Below are 15083 nucleotides of genomic sequence, written 5' to 3'. Positions count from 1 at the left end.
ACTTGTTCTCATGTTGACCGCAATTCTGAGTAAATTTCCTGAAGGAATGTAATGTGAAAGTTGTACAAAGTAACTGTTATGATGTGGGGAGTCAGGAGAAGACAGACCAAGGATCCAAATGCGCGTCTTTATTCACAAGCAAATGATAATATTACAAACACAGGAGCAAATAAAAGGTCCACGATGGGAAAAGGAAACCAAAATACTAGACTAAACACAGACGGGGTGCAGGTAACGAAACAACCACGAAAGGCAGGGAGATCCTCGAACGGGTTAACAGCGGGAAACACGAACAGCAGGGAAATCCTCGGACGAACACGCAGACAGCGAACATAAACTGTGAACAGCAGGGAGAGAGGTTAGCAGAGAACATGTAACGTCACTGAACGACAAAGGAAAGGGAAAACAAGCGGGTTTAAATAGACAGACATGGTGATAACAAAATAACAAACAGGTGCGGACAATAACACAGAGACGGCGGTGATGAGTGAAACAGAAAACACGGGACAGACAACAAGGGATGGTGACATGGAACGTGATAAGTGAAACGGAAAACACGGGACAGACAACAAGGGATCGTAACAGTAACATTAATCTTTAACAACGCTATCAAAGTGATTATCAGACCGCTAAAACAAGGGCCGCCAGCTTGATTGTTTTGGGTTGAATGGATCACATGTCTGTGTCACCTGACAACAAATACATCATCGTTTTCAGATATCTCAGCTCTCGCTGTCAGAAACGCTGTCTCAATGTAGACGGAAGGCCAAAAAGTCGAGAAAAACATGAGTTCTCTTACGAGAGGTTCTCTCGTATTGCGTAAGCTAGCTTACGCTACGGGAAAGATTCATCTTTTCTGAGATATTGAAGCCAAAAAATTATCCTTAATTTTGTATCCATTGTCAACGCAGTGCGACAGCCGCAGACCTTGAGCGGGCTAGCTAGCGAGCTCATAGGTTGCTCTGCGGCAACTGCTGCAGCCTATAACGAGCTTGGGCGAACTCGCATCCAATGAGAGGCGTCCGCGCGCTCACTGCATCAAAGCCCGCCAAAATGGGCGTGACTAGAGTGCATATAAGCGTAGTTCGTAGGCTGGAACCCTGATTTTCATCTCTTCAGCGAAGCTCTTCGCATCTCTGAACCAGAAGCCGCGTCACCGTTCGAGGAGCATCAAGCAAGCGTGGACAGTGCTCGAAGAAGCCGGCCGTCTTCGCCACCTTCAGCCGTCCTGCGAGCTACGCCATCCGGCGACGTATCCTTTTTAAAGCAAGCTAGTTCTTAAGAACTTCACAAAAGAGTACAAGCGTCTTTTTAAAGATGCCTCGCTCCACTTGCGCCTCATGCCGCGCCCCTCTCAGCACCGGAGACCGCCACATCATCTGCGCTCTCTGCCTGGGACTGGGGCATGCAGAGCTCGCCCTCGCTGAAGGCGGATGCGATCTCTGCGAGGAGCTGCCGATGTCGACCCTGCGGGCTCGACTCGAAAGCGCTCAGGACCGAAGCCGCCGCGCCGCCTTCTATTCAGCCGCGCAGAAAAAAGCGGCGCTCTCAAAGGCTGTGGAACCAGTGGTAGAAGCGATTGCCTCGCCGGAGCCCATCCCTCGAGCATCGCCTTCACCCTCCCCGCCCACCCGGGACACGCAGTTGCCGCTGAGCGGCTGCTCTGCTGCCATCTCGGACGAAGAAGCGTGTTCCATCATGGCTTCAGATAACGAGGAGTGGTCAGGCTCACACGCCTCCTCCTCGGCCCAGGAATCCAGCAGGACCCGCGCCGGAGTCGAAGGGGAACTAACACGCCTCCTCACACAGGCCGTCGACCGCCTCGGGCTCGAGTGGTCACCGCCCCCTTAGCAGGCACCCAACAGACTCGACGGCTGCTTTCTTCAGAGCCGCCGCCGTGCAGCACCCGCTACCCGGGCCGCTCCCTTCCTGCCGGAACTCCACGCCGAGCTTTCAAAATCTTGGAACGCGCCTTTCTCGGCCAGGGTCCGATCCCACGTCTCCACCTCTCTTGCTTCGGTGGACGGCGCCACCGAGAAGGGCTACGCTTCCATCCCTCCGGTCGAGGATGCGGTAGCAGCACACCTTTGCCCGCCCTCCGCGAGATGGCGGTCTAAACCAGTGCTCCCGTCTAAGGCCTGCAGAACAACTTCCGCCTGTGTTGGCCGCGCTTATTCCGCCGCCGGCCAAGCTGCATCTGCTCTGCACTCTATGGCCGTTTTACAGATCCTCCAAGCGGACCTTCTACGGGAGTGGGATGAGGAAAGCAGGCATCCAGAGGCGGTTGCAGACATGTGCGACGGACCTCGCCCTCCGCGCTACCAAAGCTGCAGCCCAAGCTATAGGGAAGTGCATGGCTGCGCTGACTGTGACCAAGAGACATCTGTGGCTAACGCTAGCCGACATGGGAGAAGCAGAGCGCTCTATGTTCCTCAACGCACCGCTCTCTCCATCTGGTCTCTTCGGCTCCGCGGTGAGTGGTATCATTGACCGGTTTTCAGAGGTCCAAAAAGCCACACAAGCCATGAATCTCTTTCTGCCTCGTCGCGCTAACTCCTCTGCAGGCCGCCCACGTGAGCCTCCTGCACGAGCCTCTTCACAACGCCCAGCTCAGCAAAGCCAGACTTCTCAGCGTCGACAGGGCGGCCGCCCTCGATTGCGCTCAGACAGCCGCCCCACGGGCCTCGGCCTAGAATCGCGCTGAAACCTGAACAACCGAAGTCCTCCTAGCTTTGTTGACAAAACGACGGATCAGTCCCGCCGCGGCCGGACCACCGTCAAAGCTTCGCCCCCTGTCATTCCCCTTCTCTCAGGCTACTACAGTGGTAGATTCAGCAGCCAACAAGCTGGTGTTAACACCCGCTTGCCTGCGCTCAAACGCTGTTTTCACGGCGACCCAAAGAAATCTTGTAAAGAGCAAACATGACCTATGTGTAGAAAATGTGCCCACAACCCAGTGTTCGCCCCTACACACAAGCATTACACATCCCGTGTCCCTATCAGAGCACACTCACATAAAGCGGTTACGAACCGCTCGAGTGTTAGAGTTAATAACGCGCCCACGAGCCCGTCGCGCGTCCCTCCTCTGCCCGCTCTGTCACACGGCCAGCAAACACCTCTCCGCATGTAAGTCCCGTGCCTGTGACTATGCTCGCACATCACTTATCAGATGTGACTCTTTCCCCATTTACCCCAATCGGGAAGTCACTCACAGAACAGCCTGTCTCTGCTGTCTGCGAGCAGTCATGCATAAACACACTAAGCACGCTCACACATTCTGTTCAGCTGCTGTCGCGGCAATCAGGGCGATTTGGCCATTCACCCTCTAACATTACGCTTCAAAGCGTGGGAAGATATTCCAGGGATATCCGAATGGGTGTTAAGCACAATAAAACAGGGCTATTTGCTACAGTTCGATCGCCGTCCTCCTCGCTTCAGAGCGTGGCTCGAAACTACTGTGAACACGGAAGCAGCATGCATGCTTCGTTCAGAAATAGCAAACCTTCTGTGCAAAAGGGCCATAGAGAGAGTGCCACCGCCTCTGAGCGAGTCGGGGTTTTACAGCCGTTATTTTCTTGTCCCCAAGAAAGACGGCGGCCTCAGACCAATATTAGATCTCAGGGTTTTGAACAAAGCGCTTGCAAAAAGACCGTTCAAAATGCTTACAACCAGCAAACTCCTCGCGCATGTGCGCCAGGGGGACTGGTTTATTTCTCTCGATCTGAAAGATGCATACTTTCAGATTCAGATAAATCCCTGTCACAGGCCATTCTTGAGATTCGCCTTCGACGGCCAGGTTTATCAATACACCGTCCTTCCGTTCGGCCTGTCCTTAGCACCCCGTACTTTCGAGTACCATACGAAGACCATACGAAGTGCATGGACGCGGCGCTCGCACCCCTGTGGAGTCAGGGTTTGCGAATTCTGAACTATTTGGATGATTGGCTGATTTTGGCACAATCACATACGGAGCTCCTGTCTCACAGGACAGTTCTCCTCAGTCATCTGAACAGTTTGGGCCTTGCAGTCAATTGGACCAAGAGCTCACTACAGCCCAGTCAGGCAATTTCCTTCCTTGGAATAGAACTAGACTCAGTGGCCATGATGGCTCGCTTATCTACACAGCGTGCGCGCCGTGTTCAGCGACTAGACGCGTCCTTTCAGATGAACAGCCTCACGCCTCTGAAAAAATTTCAGAGAGTGCTAGGTTACATGGCCTCAGCCGCAGCAGTACTTCAGCTGGGTTTACTGTGCATGCGCCCGCATCAGCATTGGCTAAACACCGCGTGCATCTCGCTGGGCTTGGGCCACAGGCCGCCAGCCGATCAGAGTGACTCAGACCTGTATCTCAGCTCTGCAGCCCTGGACAGTGGCCGAATGGTACCAGCGGGGAGTGACGATGGGAGCTGTATCTCGCCGAAAACGCATACTGAGTTGGTCCCAGTGCCACCTGAGGGCGACGCACGTGCCAGGCCACCTGAACGACGGCCCAGACAGACTGTCCAGAGACAATATTCCCCCAGGGGAATGGTCCCTGCACGCTCAAACAGTCCAGACGTTATGGCGCAAATTCGGCAGAGCAGAGATAGACCTCTTTGCGTCAGAAGAGAACTCTCACTGCCCAATATTTTTCTCGAAAAGCGAGGACGCACTGGCCCAGGACTGGCCCAACCGCCCGCTTTACGCCTTCCCTCCCGTCTCGCTATTGCCACAGGTAATGCAGAGGATCAGGGAAATGTGCCACTCGGTGCTCCTCATAGCCCCACGCTGGGAGAATCAAACATGGTTCCCGGAGCTTACGCAGCTGTCACTGACAGCCCCGTGGCCCATCCCAGTGAGAGCAGATCTCCTCTCGCAAGCTTGCGGCACGATCTGGCATCCCCACCCAGAGCGCTGGGCGCTACACGCGTGGGTGATCAACGACTACCCGTCGCTTTGCCAGAAGGAGTAATAAACACCATCATACACGCTAGAGCCCCCTCCACGAGAAGACTATGCGTCATAATGGTCTGTGTTTTCAAAATGGTGCACCGACAGAGACCTGGACTCACGGACATGTGGGGTATCGCCGCTGCTCGTGTTTTTACAAGAGCTGCTGGATAAGGGCAGATCCCCATCCACGCTCAAAGTGTACGTGGCGGCCGTCGCGGCGTTCGCTGAACCCCTGCATGGCCAGTCACAGGGTAAAAACGAGCTGGTCATCCGCTTCCTCAGGGGAGCTAGAAGGATGAACCCTCCGCACCCCCCATCGGTTCCTATCTGGGATCTTTCTATAGTTCTCGAAGCTGTGAAAGCCCCTCCCTTCGAACCGCTTCAATCCGTGGATGTGAAACACCTCTCACTTAAAACCGTTTTTCTAACTGCCCTATCATCAGTTAAACGGGTGGGAGATCTTCACGCGCTGTCTGTTAGCGCTGCGTGTCTTGAGTTTGGACCAAGTGACTCCAAGGTCATTTTAAAGCCTAGACACGGCTATGTCCCCAAGGTGATCGGTACTCCTTTCAGAGCACAGATCATTTCCTTGTCGGCGCTACCAGCATCTGATAGCGAACGCAACGGCAATCTCCTTTGCCCAGTCAGAGCACTGAGACTGTATACTGCGCGCTCCGCATCTTTCAGATGCTCTGAGCAGCTTTTCGTTTCGTTTGGAGGGGCGCACCAAAGGTCTCGCCGCCTCGAAACAGACACTGTCCAGATGGATAGTGGACGCTATTGCTGCCGCGTACGCGTCAAAAGACATACCATGCCCGCTAGGCATTAGGGCTCACTTCACTAGAGGCATGGCCTCCTCATGGGCATGGTCCAGCGGGATTTCCATTCACGAAATATGTGTGGCAGCGGGCTGGGCTTCCCCCTCCACCTTTGTCAGATTTTACAATCTGGAAGTACCCGCTCTGCAGGCTAAATTGCTAGCGGTTTAATACGCTACAGCTCCCCTGGTGAGCTGCATTAATGGGACACATTCCACACAGACCGGCACCGCCGCTCTGTCTATGTGCTTATGTACTACACACACTGGCCCGCACTCTTGCCGGCCAAATATTAATTCCCCACTCACAAGGGCTCCCCCGGGTCCCCCTTAATTCCCTGGGGCTCATGCAGTGGATGCTTGACGCGCACGGCGTTGACAAAGGGTTCCCGTAGCGTAAGCTAGCTTACGCATATCTGAGAGAACCTCTCGTAAGAGAACGAATCGGTTACTAACGTAACCTCGGTTCTCTCTAGATGAGGGAATGAGTATTGCGTAACCGGCCGTGCTTCCGCCACGGCGATTTTTCGCTTCATTCAATGAAAACCAGGGTTCCAGCCTACGAACTACGCTTATATGCACTCTAGTCACGCCCATTTTGGCGGGCTTTGATGCAGTGAGCGCTGGACGCCTCTCATTGGATCGCGAGTTAGCCCAAGCTCGTCTATAGGCTGCAGCAGTTGCCGCAGAGCAACCTATGAGCTCGCTAGCTAGCCCGCACAAGGTCTGCGGCTGCCGCACTGCGTTGACAATGGATACAAAATTAAGGATAATTTTTTGGCTTCAATATCTCAGAAAAGATGAATCTTTCCCGTAGCGTAAGCTAGCTTACGCAATACTTGTTCCCTCATCTAGAGAGAACCGAGGTTACGTTAGTAACCGATTCGTTTTCAAACGAAAACGTATTAGTGTGGACGTAACAATAGTTGGCCTTTGAGGTCGACTGACAGTGGATTTTGCCGATACCGATAACTAAGGAGGTCGAATAGGCCGATAACCGATTATTCAGTCTATAGTTTTTCAAATGGATTTATAGAATGTTAAAAAATATCTTTGTCTTTCCATACTATAACGGAAACAGACAGAGGCTACAAGAGTCCAAACTGAACAAAATTCCAGATTCAGTCTATTGTGCAACCAACTCCCAATAATAGCCAGAAAAAAATAATGACTTTTAACTATAAACAAGCCCGGAATACACACTTATTTCAGGATTCTTATTTTGAAAGTTTTGAGTTGAATGCTCTATATTTACAGTGAGGAAAATAAGTATTTGAACACCCTGCTATTTTGCAAGTTCTCCCACTTGGAAATCATGGAGGGGTCTGAAATTGTCATCGTAGGTGCATGTCCACTGTGAGAGACATAATCTAAAAAACAAAATCCAGAAATCACAATATATGATTTTTTAACTATTTATTTGTATGATACAGCTGCAAATAAGTATTTGAACACCTGAGAAGATCAGTGTTAATATTTGGTACAGTAGCCTTTGTTTGCAATTACAGAGGTCAAACGTTTCCTGTAGTTTTTCACCAGGTTTGCACACACTGCAGGAGGGATTTTGGCCCACTCCTCCACACAGATCTTCTCTAGATCAGTCAGGTTTCTGGGCTGTCGCTGAGAAATCACGGAGTTTGAGCACCCTCCAAAGATTCTCTATTGGGTTTAGGTCTGGAGACTGGCTAGGCCACGCCAGAACCTTGATATGCTTCTTACAGAGCCACTCCTTGGTTATCCTGGCTGTGTGCTTCGGGTCATTGTCATGTTGGAAGACCCAGCCTCGACCCATCTACAATGCTCTAACTGAGGGAAGGAGGTTGTTCCCCAAAATCTCGCAATACATGGCCCCGGTCATCCTCTCCTTAATACAGTGCAGTCAGCCCTGTCCCATGTGCAGAAAAACACCCCCAAAGCATGATGCTACCACCCCCATGCTTCACAGTAGGGATGGTGTTCTTGGGATGGTACTCATCATTCTTCTTCCTCCAAACACGGTTAGTGGAATTATGACCAAAAAGTTCTATTTTTGTCTCATCTGACCACATGACTTTCACCCATGACTCCTCTGGATCATCCAAATGGTCATTGGCAAACTTAAGACGGGCCTTGACATGTGCTGGTTTAAGCAGGGGAACCTTCCGTGCCATGCATGATTTCAAACCATGGCGTCTTAGTGTATTACCAACAGTAACCTTGGAAGCGGTGGTCCCAGCTCTTTTCAGGTCATTGACCAGCTCCTCCCGTGTAGTTCTGGGCTGATTTCTCACCTTTCTTAGGATCATTGAGACCCCACGAGGTGAGATCTTGCATGGGGCCCCATTCCGAGGGAGATTGACAGTCATGTTTTGCTTCTTCCATTTTCTAATGATTGCTCCAACAGTGGACCTTTTTTCACCAAGCTGCTTGGCAATTTCCCGTAGCCCTTTCCAGCCTTGTGGAGGTGTACAATTTTGTCTCTAGTGTCTTTGGACAGCTCTTTGGTCTTGGCCATGTTAGTAGTTGGATTCTTACTGATTGTATGGGGTGGACAGGTGTCTTTATGCAGCTAACGACCTCAAACAGGTGCATCTAATTTAGGATAATAAATGGAGTGGAGGTGGACATTTTAAAGGCAGACTAACAGGTCTTTGAGGGTCAGAATTCTAGCTGATAGACAGGTGTTCAAATACTTATTTGCAGCTGTATCATACAAATAAATAGTAAAAAAATCATATATTGTGATTTCTGGATTTTTTTTTTTAGATTATGTCTCTCACAGTGGACATGCACCTACGATGACAATTTCAGACCCCTCCATGATTTCCAAGTGGGAGAACTTGCAAAATAGCAGGGTGTTCAAATACTTATTTTCCTCACTGTAAGTATTTACCAAATTAAGATTTTATAGACTATATTCACCAGATTGAGGATTTTATATATAACCGGGTGTATTGTTTCTATATAGTCTCTTTTTTTTTTTTGGCATTTATCTAATCAAAATAACTTCTAAATATGCATTGAAGCAAGGATACAAATATGGATGAATATTATCAATGATGAAAGATTAGATATCACAAAACAAATCACAAAAAGTGTCAGCAATCGTTTTAATTTCACTTCTAGAGGCTGCTGTTATATTGGAAGAATAAAAAATAAAAGCTATCGGCAACTATCGGCATAGATTTTTTGCAGATAACCTATACTTCCAAAAAGCAACTATCGGTTCAGATATATCTGTCTACCTTTAGTTGGCATATGACCTCGTCCTCAACATTACATATGAGTGGTGTCTAGTTATCATCTGGAAATAAAATGTATTTTAAAAATGATTTTGTATAAACCATGTCGTAACACCAAACCAAAAAAGTAAGCAAAACACAGATGGTGGCAGATATTACACAGTATATCCAGCAGTTAGTGTGTTCTGGTTGTATTCTGTACATTTTGGCAAATGTAGAAGTTTGTCTGTTAATTAAATGCATATATATCATTTGTATTCTCTGCACAGTATGAGAGTTCAATCAATTTATAATTTTTGCAAATTAATCGGCACTGGTAGTTGCTTTTACTAGCAAAAATCTGGTGAATAAATAAGCTATGTGAGCTAAATGTACACAATTATTAATAAGGGGTGTGTTTAAAAAGATACATATAAAGCATAGACATTACTGAACGTTTATTTCTATATACTTAATTGAATCTTAAATCCATGATCATTTTGATGAAAACATTTCAAAATAAGAGTCCTCTGTGTATTTCAGGCTTGTTTATATTTAAAAGTCCTGCACCAAATCTTATCTTCTGGTTATTCTTTGTATTTCAGATACACAAAAATATTCAATATATCATTTTTAAAAACAATCAACTTATTGATCTGTTATTGGCTTTAATCCAACACCTTAGTTATTGTTATCTGAAAAATCCAATATTGGTTGACCTCTACACAGTATACAATCGATGTATTGCACTTAATAATAAGAATAGCAGGGTCGGCCCGTGGGTTTGTAGGGCCCTAGGCAAAATATCCTAGAACCTCAGCAAACGTGACTTTTTAGTAGAAAGCACTAAAAAAGAAGCACTATACTGTATAGCTCTGTAGATGATGCATAAGATGTCCAATAGCTTTTTTTCCTAAATTAAAATATACATGTGTGCATAAGGGAATATGTGTATTTTAGATGCTGTATCAAGTCACCATTTTATTGCCTTATTTTGAATATACCTTTTTCTAGAAGTACAAATAAACTAATGCCTGAATTAACATGAGGCATTTATTAATGTAAATGTATAAAAATACAATTGTTTATTGTTTGTTCATGTTAGTTCGTATTGTATTAACTAATGTTAACTTATAACATTTGTAATGTTAAAAATTGACTAGTATATGTACAATTATAAATAAAATGACATTTTAAATAGGGCCTATAATCACAGCACCTCGAAATATATATTTTTGTAAACAAACTTAAAGAATAAACACATACCTCTTAGAGAGATCTTTGCAGATAGGATGGTTTGGTTATTTTGCAGATTAATTGCTCATATTTTCACTCTATGTGAGTTTTTTACGTCTTTATATCGACAGTGTCTGAATTCCCCAGCAGAATATTCTTTAGAAAACGTGAAAAGCCCTAATGATTTGACAAGTGCTGTTTCTGCTATCCTTTACACAAAATAAGCCTCAAAGACTCAAATAAATATTTTTCATAACTTATTTCCTGCGTTTCTGTCAGGTGTGCACATTATTCAGCAAGATGTGTGTCCAATAATACTGTTATCTGCACTGTAATTCCCAGCAATGCTTTGTGTTATGAATAAATTATGCAGATTAGTGTGTACTGCTTAGCTTTATTCTTGCCAGTTTTAGATACACTGCTGTTATTTTAGTTGATGTAACTTTCAGTTATTTGTCTTTTTGTGATTAATCAGAACTCATTTTATACTTGATATGTTGTTTTTAGTTTTCACCATCATTGTGATTTGTATGTTAAACGATCAGGTGCTCGCGCGTTATCCTGGGAGTGCGTGATAGAAACCATACGAATGTGGAGAATAGCATAGTACTATACCATTCCAATTATAGCTTCTGCCTCTTTGCATTTAATGTGTTGGGGTTTGCTAACATCTCTTTGAAGGTCATGGTTTTGGAGAGGGGATGGGGCAGTTGGAGCAATGGAGGTGGTCTAATTCAGTGGTTAAGTTTGCAAAATGGCTGATATCACTCACAGCACCTTTAAATTGAGTGTCACAACAAATGTGCCCATCATTAAGATCTGCCAAGATCTTCATCCTTATACAGCAAATCAAAGGGCATTTGATAACATATAGAGTGTGCACAGTGTTAATTGTCATTCAACCAGTCAGAACTTTACATATCTACAAAGACCATGAAACACCAGCCCAGTCCACCAATCAGAAACATGGTCACGTGCATGCTGTATATGAAGAGATCATTGACAATGCCAAAGTCCAGTTGTCTGTGGCCGAGCAGCAGGAGAATGACGGACAGTTTGTACTCAAGGCGAAGGAAAACGCGCACACTGACATACTGCACGCAGAAGACAGCGGACAGCGCCACCCACAGGGCTGAGGTGAAAAGACTGCAGCCAAAGTAGAGAAGGAAGCGGACAAAACTATACATCCATCGGGACTTCAGGTACAGGTCCAAGTTATTGTACTTGGTGCGCACGAGCTGAGCGGTGCATAATGGCCCGCAGGCAGAATGCATACAGGTGGTGTGAGGGCCGTGGAAGGAGCGGACCCGCCGCGGGATGGGAATGACGGGCATGGGTGGTCTTCAAGAAGGCCCGCTGGCTGGAAGCTTCCAGGAACTCTGGTGGAGCATGTTGCATAGCAAGGTCACTTGCTGTTAATTAACAAGTGGACAGACACAAATGGGATGTTCCTATAGAGCAGAGAATGGCCGCTCACACAGTGGACATCTATATAGCAGTGCAACTCTGGGGAAAGAAACATAAAAAAATATAAAGCGAACATAGCGATAAACCACTTATCTGTGATTATACCATTTGAAAGCTGACACTTTCCCTTTGCAAAAAATGTTAGCTGTCAGAATTAACATGCTAACACGTGTGATTAATTAAAAATGTTTAATGTGTTTAAATGTGATTAAAGCATTTATCGTTAATACAGCATTAACACTGATGTGAAGGGTGGAAACTTTGTTATGTGTCCACCCGGAGTCATTACACTGATGCACACTCCACAGTGCCAGAGCCCTTCTACCAAGTAGAGCCTACAAGCTTAGAATAAAACAGCATAAGTGGTGGTATCACAGACATTCTATGGACAGTACTGTCTTAACACACTAAAGTTGACTGTTATGCTCTCTCTTATGATAGAGCCGTGGAGGTTGTTATCTAATTAAATAAAAGAATCTCTGACAGCTCAGTGATAAAATGATGGAGAAAGGAGCTCCACGCGCTATTTGAAGTACAAAATAAGCCCAGATGGGACTTTAGAAATCAAGTATTGTTCAGCCTGTGTAAGGTGCATGGTGAGTTCAAAGTGAGGCTCGATGCTGGCTTTGACGCGAATCATCAATGCAGCTTCATGATTGCTGTAACAAAGTGGATAGCCACAGTCTACTGGCAGATTAATATAGTGGAGGATGAAGTTTAAGAGATGTAATGCCCATTGCAATGAATATGAAACCTATGTTGGGACTAGTTCTTTCAATAAGGTAAAACTTCCACTTAGACTTTGGGAAACATTTGATGTGACTTGAATTGGTGCTATTTTACAGCATTTCTATGTTTATATCGTGGAAGGCTTTGTTTGGAAAATGTTAATAAACCATTATATTGCTACATATTGTTTTCTTTTCTTCCTAAGTTGGAAATAAATACAAGAAGTATATATAGTGTCAAATTTCATCACTTTCACAATCTGTGATTAATCGTGATTAACTACAAAAAATTATGTGATTAATCACAATTAAAATTTGATTTGACTGACAGCACTAATACACATCAAAATATTTATCAAAATGAAATTTTATTATTCAAAGTCCTCTGGTTATATTGTAGTTGTGAGTTGAAGAAATATGATGTTGCTTATTTTGACTCTGTGAATTGTATTTTAAAAGCTATGATTTTATTTAGTAAATTTCATATGCATAAAAGCTAAATTCATGTATCAATATTCTTAAATTGAGTTTGTTTGATAGAATTCTGCTCGATTATGGCAAAAATCTTAATCACGATTTTTTTTGTCAATACTGAGATCACGATTATTTAACACGAATACACATTGACTTTGGAAACATCATGCATTTATTGAACTTTTATTTATTTTGAATTTTTTTTAGCAGTGGATTTCCTTGAACTTGAAATGTAAACTGCACTGGGTAGGGGAGGAGGCTATTGTATATTATGTTACGTATGGTAGTCAAATAATGCAAATTGCCACCATTTACAGCAGGGATGCTCACACTTCTATAATGAGATTACATTTTTCATCATGTTATTGCAAAAAGATCTACCATGTACAATAAAGGCTATACATAATCACAATACCAAATTTAATTAGTCGGTAATGAAATGTTATGATTCTCAATTCCGGCTTCAAAACCAAAACAAATAATAACACTAACTAGCATGTTAATTATGGAAGAATGATTTCAAGTTCTTAAGTAATTATACAAGACTATTGGGGCCTGGGTAGCTGAGCGAGTAAAGACGCTGACTATCACACCTGGAGTTGCAAGTTCCAATCCAGGGCGTGCTGAGTGACACCAGTCAGACTTCCTAAGCAACCAATTGGCCCAGTTGCTAAGGAGGGTAGTGTCACATGGGGTAACCTCCTCGTAGTCACTATAATGTGGTTCGATCTTGGTGGGGCATGTGGTGAGATGTACGTGGATGCCGCAGAGAATAGCTTGAGCCTCCACATGTGCTAGGTCTCCGTGGTAATGCGCTCAACAAGCCAAGTGATAAGATTGACTGTCTCAGACATGAAGGCAACTGATATTTGTCCTCCGCCACCAGGAATGAGGCAAGTCACTATGCCACCAGGAGGACCTAGAGCACACTGGGAATTGGGCATTCCAAATTGGGGAGAAAAAAAACAGTCAGTAATAAAATAACAATAAAAAACAGCAATGAATAGTAGAAATATATTAAAAATAATAGAACAGAAAATACAAATAAAAAAATGTCTGAGATGGCTGGATGTCTGAGTGGTGTCTGGTGAATAGAATATGATTTATAGACAATTGGAAGAGTTTTTAGGTTAGACCATCCCTCCAAGGAAAGTGCCACCCTCCTCTCTAGTAATTTAGCTCATAGTCTTAATAATGATAGTATTTGACTAACTGGGGCCCAGGTCAAGAAGCAGAAAAACTGGTTAATCGTTCGTCTGCTAGCTGCCTTGAGATGTCACTCAGGTCATATAAACTACAATACATAAAGACTGTATCACCCAGATATCATATGTCTGTTCCCCGAACTACCAAAAACAAAACCCTCACTACATCATTAAGAAAATTTTTGATTAAGGTCAAACTTGAACAAAACAAACAAATTAAAGTTAAACATCATATAAAGATAAGGCTACTAAACATTAGATCTCTTTCTACCAAAGCACTAATTGTAAATGAAATGATTACAGATCATAGATTGGATGCGCTCTGTTTGACTGAAACTGGCTTAAACCGGATGAATATATTAGTTTAAATAAATCTACTCCCCCAGGTTATTGTTATAATCATGAGCCTCGTCTGAAGGGTCGAGAAGAAGTTTTTGGTGTTACTCAGATGATAGGAAAAGTCTTTTGAACTAATAATGCTTAATGTGACACTGTCAGATATATATAAATAAAAAACGATGTCGTCCTTTACACTTGCTACAGTATATAGATCACCAGGACCTTATTCTGATTTCCTTGGTGAATTCGCATATTTTTTTTTTTATCAGATCTTACAGTTAATGTAGATACAGCTTTAATTGTTGGTGACTTCAACATTCACATAGATGATGAAAATGACACATTAGGATTAGCATTTATCGATATTCCCAACTCTCTTGGGAGTCAGACAAAATGTGACAGGACCAACTCATCGCCATAATCATACACTAGATTTAATTCTGTCATATGGAGTTGATGTTGATAACATAGAAATTAAAGAAAATTAAAGAAATAAACCCTGCACCATAGTACAATGATCACACTCATGCTCTCAAGAGAGCAGCTCGGAAAATGGAGCGCATGTGGAAAAATACAAAATTAGAAGTTTTTCGTGGAGCATGGAAGGATAGTGTCTGTAGCTACAGACAGGCACTAAAAGCTGCCAGGTCAGCATATTTTAGTAAACTCATAGAAAATAACCACA

At 44.6% G+C, this 15083-nt stretch overlaps 1 protein-coding gene across 1 annotated transcript; it reads right to left on the bottom strand.

The window, feature by feature from the left end:
• Nucleotides 1-11098: 11098 nt before the first annotated feature.
• On the bottom strand, nt 11099-11665 carry LOC127622388 (transmembrane protein 250-like). Its single transcript, XM_052096488.1, has one exon. The coding sequence runs from the start codon at nt 11517-11519 to the stop codon at nt 11100-11102; it is 420 nt and encodes a 139-aa protein (XP_051952448.1). The 5' UTR covers nt 11520-11665; the 3' UTR covers nt 11099.
• Between the last annotated feature and the right edge of the window lie 3418 nt (nt 11666-15083).

This window comes from Xyrauchen texanus, chromosome 3 (genome assembly GCF_025860055.1).
Source record: "Xyrauchen texanus isolate HMW12.3.18 chromosome 3, RBS_HiC_50CHRs, whole genome shotgun sequence".
Taxonomy (NCBI): Eukaryota; Metazoa; Chordata; class Actinopteri; order Cypriniformes; family Catostomidae; genus Xyrauchen; species Xyrauchen texanus.
Note: the sequence above shows the minus strand (reverse complement) of the source record. Positions and strands in the feature narration are given on the sequence as shown.